Raw genomic sequence first — 6,879 nt, 5'->3', positions numbered from 1 at the left:
ATCCAGGAGTATGGATCAGAACAGGATTTAGGTATAGTAAATTGTCCCTAGTCTGGGAGTATGAATTGGGTACAGTTTTAGATCCGGTAGTATGGATCAGACCAATAGGTAAACTTGTTATTAATCTGGGAGTATGGATAAAGACATAGTTAATTGTCCCTAGTCTGGGAGTAAGGAATGGGCATAGTTTTAGATTCGGGAGTATGGACCAGACCAAGAGATTAGTTTAGATCCGGGAGTATGGATTAGACCAAGAGGTTAGTTTTAGGTCCGAGAGTATGGATCAGGTGGAGATATTAGTTTAGATTCGTGAGTAGGGATCAAATAAAGAGGAAAAGTTTAGATACGAGAGTTTAGATCGTGGCGTTGTGAGGATCGATAGGGTGGGATAAGAGTTGCTTTTATATGGTGAAATTATATAATTTTGGATGTTCTATATATATTTATATTATATAACATTGTGGGATGAAAACCCTATATGCTCACCAGGCTCCCAAGCCTGACCCACTCAGTTTCCTTTGCATCACAGGTATCGATACGAAGATATATTTCACGGAGAGACTAAAGGAAATGTAAAATCTTTAGTGTAAATAATGTAAGTTCTGTTTATGTTTATGTGTCTGTATCGGAACATGACATCCCAAGATTTTGTTATATAATGAAAATACATTGAAATGCTTTGATAAATCTTTATCATATTTTGGGAACAAATTCTGCAACTATTTTCTTTAAAAGATTACTCTGATTTTAAAACAAGCATAAACAAATCGGTCTTTTCTGGCCGTGAAAAATAGAGATGTCACAATTGTCTTTGTGATAATTGTCTGGTATGTTACTATCTATTATGCTATTTGTGCTAGTATGCTATGATATTATGTGATAGTGGTAGGAAGGGGACTAGTCCCCGAACCCGGTTGAGATAGGGTAGGTCGGGCACCTAGATATGCCTGACAGTATGTTATGCTATGTTATTATGTGGTAGTGGTAGGGGTGAAATAGTCCCCGTAACTGGTTGAAATAAACCGGAGGGTCGGTCGGGAACCTAGATATGCCTGGCAAGGTAGGTCGAGCACCCATATATGCTTGACAGGGGTAGGTCGGGCACCCCGATATGCCTGATAAGGGTAGGTTGAGCACCCAGATATGCTCAGTAGGGTAGGTCGGGCACCCAGATATGCCTGGCAGTATGTTTATTCTATGGTATGTGGTATGATGGGGGAACTCACTAATCTTTGTGCTTACGATTTACAGTTTTGGTTTCAGGTACTTTGTTTTCAAAGGAAAGGAGCCAGCTCGATCGTAGCGCTTCACACTATGTTTTATGCACATGAGATCTTTAGGATTATACTCTGATATTGTTTCATTCTAACATGTTTTGATTATTGACATACTAGTTTTGATATGGGATGACACTACATATGTTTATTTTATATGATTGGCTTTATAATAACTTAATTAAAAATGAAATTTTTGGTCTTGAATTTTTGGATGTTACAAGTTGGTATCAAAGCCTTGGTTTGAGGGATCCGGACACACCTTCAGGGGTGTCTGGACTCAAATCGAGGGTTTGAAAGATTTTTACAAGAAAATATTTTTTCTAAAATTTAAAATAAAGAGTTTTTGATAAAGAACAAGTAATGTGATGTATGAAATCAGCCGAGCTCAAGTAAGTTTTCCCCAAGATACCTATACATGTTATGTTATGTTATGTTATGTTATGTTATGTTATGTTATGTTATGAATTGAGAATACGTGAAATGCATGCTTGATTAGGGATAAGGATCTAGAAAGGATGCCTTATGTGCCTACTGTATGTGCTTGTAGACCTGCATGCTAGTACTAATCAGTCAGTGATAGGATGGCATGTTTAGGAAATTCTTGATTCCATGAGTCTTAGAATCTCATGCCACTATAGATTCCTGATAAGAGAATAGACTGGTTAGATTGTAGTATGTTGGTTAGATTTTTCCGTTGTCTGAATGTTACTTGCTTTGTGCTTTGTGGGACTCTTAGCAATGTGAGCTAGCTACTAAGTGAATATGCTAAGTCACATGTGGCACAAGATGGATAATGCGACAACCTTCAAATTCAAGTCAAACCGGTCAAACTTAACTAGTACTTCTATGATAAGAGTTATTCTATGTATAAAAATGTGCAATTATATGTCAAGAATACAACTGTCTTGGTGAATCTATGTGTTTATCAATGTGAAACCCTAAGAAGGGAGTTAAACGCATCAAAACAAGACTATGGACCCTTTTGGGGACTTCAAATAATCATAAACGATGCATAACGGGGTTCACGAATCTTGCATTGCGGGGATTTTTCACCAAATTCATATTTTTATCATTTTAAACTCCCTAAACTCATATTTTATTCATATCTCAAGGATTTATTAATTATAAATCATTATTTTACAAAAAAGAAAATAGCTTAGAATATCAAGTGGGTCATGTGTGCCCACTTGCCTTCCATGTGTCACCTCCTCATTAGCCAACCATATCCACATCACACAAACCAAGGCAAACATCCTATCAATCTTGCATTTGCTCCAGCAACCTCCTATACAAAGAAATCCTTGAAGGATTTCTTGGTTTGCCTTGATCATTTCCTTCACCATCAAACACTTACACTTCTCTTACCCCTCAAGAAAGCTTCTTTTTCTCTCTACTTCCAGCCACTTTTTGAAGGAGTTCTTAAGCTATTACTTCACTTTTTGGTATGTATTTCATCTAAACTCAAGTGTTATTCCATGTTTTCATAACATCCTTGAATCATCTACACACATTTTAACACCAAAAATCGTTCTTAGGATCATCCAAAATTTCGCGTGTTCATCAAGTGTTCTTGACTTGATACTCCTCGTCTTCAACCTTCCAATCTTCAAGAAATCACTGAAGGTGAGTTCATACCCCTAAATTTTCCAGTTTTCTTTCGTTTTCAGAGGGGGGGCATAAAAGTTAAAACACCAAAACATATTCAAAACTTAACTTGACAGCTTACAACAGAAAAGTTGTGACCTGTTCACGAACTGTTTTACCCAACTTAAACTTAATATATTCAAAACTGTACAATATGAAAGTGGTTCAGGTTTATACCTTTAAAATGACTACTTGCACATCTCCATACGATTTTTCTACAATATATGGTGATTTTTAAAAACCTGCCTATCAAAGCAGCAACAAAATCGGACCAGGTTGTGAAGATGAACATTTTCACACTGGTTTGAGACCACCAAAAATTATAGGAAACATTATGAACACAGTAGACTCTTTTTCCAAACTCTCAGAGGTTACGGATTCAGTTTTTGAATTACGATGATTTTTCTATAAATATTCTAAAATAGTGACAGTTAAGGGTAAAACTGTCAAAACAAGTTTAAGAGTTATTCACACCTTGTAACGTGCTGAGCAAGGTGTGTAAGATTTACACTTAGTATTTTCAATGTCATTTTTATTGAAATAAAAAGTCATACATAACAAGTTTTCATTAAAACATAAAACACTCATGATAAACTATAATAGGTAAAGTTTTGAACACCTCGTTTAACAAAGAAACATTAATACAATCGATTTACAAAACAGGTATTTCATTACAAACTATGTTAACTTGTTAATGAATAATTTGTGAGACATTCACCTTCAGGGTACTCTTAAGTACAACATAAAAGTCTTGTAGTTATAACCAAAATCTCTTGTAGGGAGAGCGTGATAGTTGTGTATAGATCTATTTTGGGTCTGACAAACCCACACCTAAGTTGCATGCAACAGCTAGACCGACAGGTCTAGGGTGACAAGTGTCATAACATTCCGACGCCTGAAGAACGTCGAGTACGAGGTTTTCGAGTCTTAGCATGGTTATAACAACTCACATGGGGAATTAACAAAACACACAGTTCATGGGAATTTAAGGATTTCACAAAAAGGAGTTTTATTTAAATATAAGACCACACATAAATATGACGATTTACTTACATATACTAAGTCTTGGTTCAGTTAAGACTACAACAAACCTTTTACAGAATATTGGATTTTCTGGAAACGAACTTGTAACAAACTTTAAGGAACAACATCCATTTTTCATTCATAAATTGCTTATGAACTCACCAGCTTTAATGTTGATACTTTTTCAAAAACAACTTGTATTCTCAAGTATTCAGTAATACAGGTAATCACAAGATTTTTGAAGGCAAGACGCTAAGGCACAGATTTCTTTTGAACTATTTTGACATCATATGTAATTTATTTGGAAACATTTTTTTTGCAACGATGTAATTTTTTAAATTTATATTTATGATGGTTGTGTTTACTTTCTTCACTATTGTTATGATTCTGAGCATGAAGTCCTCCGCCCCCGAACGTTTTTGCCGTTCAGGTTTGAAGGTGTGATAGATAATCTCAGAGTGATTGACTTGGCCCTATTACTCAGCTCTAATCTGAGTCTAACCATTCTAGGGATGAGTGCTTTACTTGAAGGATTATCTGATCTCTGCTACATGTGGATATATTCATGAGGTAGCTAGTTGACATTAGCGGGAATCTTTCAGCCGCTGAGGACTGGGTGAGTTTGGGAACCTAGGAACATTTGGGATATGCTTCAGTGTGTTAGTAGTGAGGTTTAGTAAGACTTGGGTGCATCATTTTGGGGAAGTGACTTGGAGGATTCGAGAGGATTTCTAAGGAAAGAATGGATAGGTGTGGAAGGTAGTATTGGGCTCGTACTACTAAAAGCACAGGATCCATACTCAAATCAGTGAAAGTCTTGGAGAATTTGAGAAGCTTCGGGGAGGAGAAGCCTTGAGTATGTTTTGACCAGTGGTTTTGTGGTCTTTTAGTATGGAGATGAGCACTCCGGGAGGTGACTCAGGTTCGGGTTCTGGTTTAGGTTTCTACTCGGGTGCGAGTGCTGAGTCGATTAGCAAGTAGATGAGGGAGTTCATCTCGTTGGAGATTACCCACGGTATTTTGGAGTAGACCCCTGTAATTTTTGGTTGAGTCAAGGAGGGGATCTTCACTGGCAACGCTGGCAAGTGGTTCAAATCTCTGAGGCCAAGAAGCATCTCTAGCTTTGAGCACCTGAAATACCTTTTCCTCAACAATTTCATGTAATTGAGGAAAGGTAGGGGCGCTAACTCTATAATGCCATGCAAGCAAAAAGAAGGGGAATCAATCGCTGAATATTACGAACGGTTCACGCTGGTGACATTAAATGTTCCAGGACATGAAGAGTTCCTGGTAACAGGTGCTTTCACCCAAGGTTTACTTCTAGGGCCCCTATCGAAGAAGATGCAGGGAACCGTTCCTCGATTCCCAGATGAACTCAAGTTCCATGATGAAAAATACCTTAGGAAAGTCAAAGGGGAAGAGAGAAAAGAGGCCAATATCAAAGCTATAGTCAATGCATATGCAAAGTAGGAGGAGGCGGTGTCACGGCCAACCTCGGCTCAACATGGAAGACAAGATAGCGACCAGCAATAGCACAATCTTCACCCCCGGCACATGTCTAGACAGTACAGACCGTTCTACATGGATGATAGCAAAAGCGGTCATACCGACATTCACGTGATCAATAAAGCCCCAACCAAGGAAAACAAAGACAAGCCCAAGTTTTGTGAGTACCATAAAAGAAAAACTCATGATACAAACGAGTGTACAGTGCTAAAAAGAGAGATTGATGAAAAACAACCAGTAGGAAACATTGTTGATAAAGAAAGATACCTCAGGGAAAAATTCGGCGAGGATAAACATCAGCTCAAAAATCAAAATGATGGAGGAAGAGACCGAGAAAAAAGGGTGGAGATACTCAGCATCACCGGGCCTTGCCCATGCACCAACCGCCAAAGCCGATATCCCGATGCAAGGCCATACCACCAAAACATCCTCAACATAGCATTCTCGATGAATGACCCAAGACCAAAGCATTGGGATCCCAACGATCCATTGCACATCACCAGTTTCGTTAGTCGACACCGTATTGAACAACTTTACATTGACTATGGAAGTCGAGTCAACGTGATCTACAAGCATTGCCTTAGCCAACTGCCCATTGAATGGATAGAGTATCTCCAACCTCTGTGCCAGGGCCTGCTAGTCGGTTTCACTAGTCACCACATTTGGCAAACGGGAACAGTCAGACTCCTGTTCGCTTTGGTTAGACATGACAGGGAAAAGGAGATAACAAGGGTGCTCGATTTCTCGGTTGTCAACTGCCCGGCTGAACACAACATTCTCTTAGGACTCCCCGCGCTTTTCCAGTTGCGAGCAATTCCATCTACCATCCACGGCATCATCAAATTCAGCACAAGTGATGGATCAGCCACGATAATGGCGAATAAGCCAGCCAACAAGTGTGATGCTCAATGAGAAGGAAGTCAGGAAACCCAATTGCGTCAAAAAGGTACTCACCAAAAGACAGAAACCTCCCGCTGGAAATCTGCTGAAGAACAAGTGTCGACCCAAGAATCAAGGAAGAGATGGCGAGACATGTTTAGTCGACTCATTGACAACCCGAAATTTCTATCTTGTACAGCCATTCAATTCAATCAAACTTAGACTCGTTTGTACTATCTTTTAGCATTGTTTAGAGTCTGTTTGAGTGTTCTAAGCCTAGTACATTTAAGGTTTGGTTTTAGGGATGAGTTATCTTAAGTTCATAGTGTTGTATTCAAGCCAAAAACTCCTTAAAAAGGAATATATGGCTGTACACATGGGTATACAACCGTACACTCAAGGTGGTCGTGAACTCCTCCTATATATATGATATCCTTCATTTTTCCCTCACTTCTTCCATCTTCAAGTCAAGAATCCAGTTTCTCTCTCAACTATCATCAAGAACACTCCTTCTAATCTTCAAAAGTGGTAAGTGGTTGTTCCATCCTTC

The 6,879-nt window shown here is 38.6% G+C and overlaps 1 protein-coding gene across 1 annotated transcript; it reads left to right on the top strand.

Annotated features, from left to right (window-relative positions):
- Positions 1–5,525: 5,525 nt before the first annotated feature.
- LOC145089350 (uncharacterized) lies at positions 5,526–6,362 on the top strand. Its single transcript, XM_079027795.1, has one exon. The coding sequence runs from the start codon at positions 5,526–5,528 to the stop codon at positions 6,360–6,362; it is 837 nt and encodes a 278-aa protein (XP_078883921.1).
- Positions 6,363–6,879: the final 517 nt, after the last annotated feature.

Source organism: Lactuca serriola, chromosome 2 (assembly GCF_051521515.1).
Source record: "Lactuca serriola cultivar US96UC23 chromosome 2, Lser_US96UC23_V15, whole genome shotgun sequence".
In the NCBI taxonomy this organism is placed as follows: Eukaryota; Viridiplantae; Streptophyta; class Magnoliopsida; order Asterales; family Asteraceae; genus Lactuca; species Lactuca serriola.
This window is presented reverse-complemented; position numbering and strand designations above follow the sequence as displayed.

What these genes read in the sequence shown, in the direction of transcription:
- LOC145089350 (XM_079027795.1), top strand. Translation starts at nt 5,526, where the DNA reads ATGGATGATAGCAAAAGCGGTCATACCGACATTCACGTGATCAATAAA.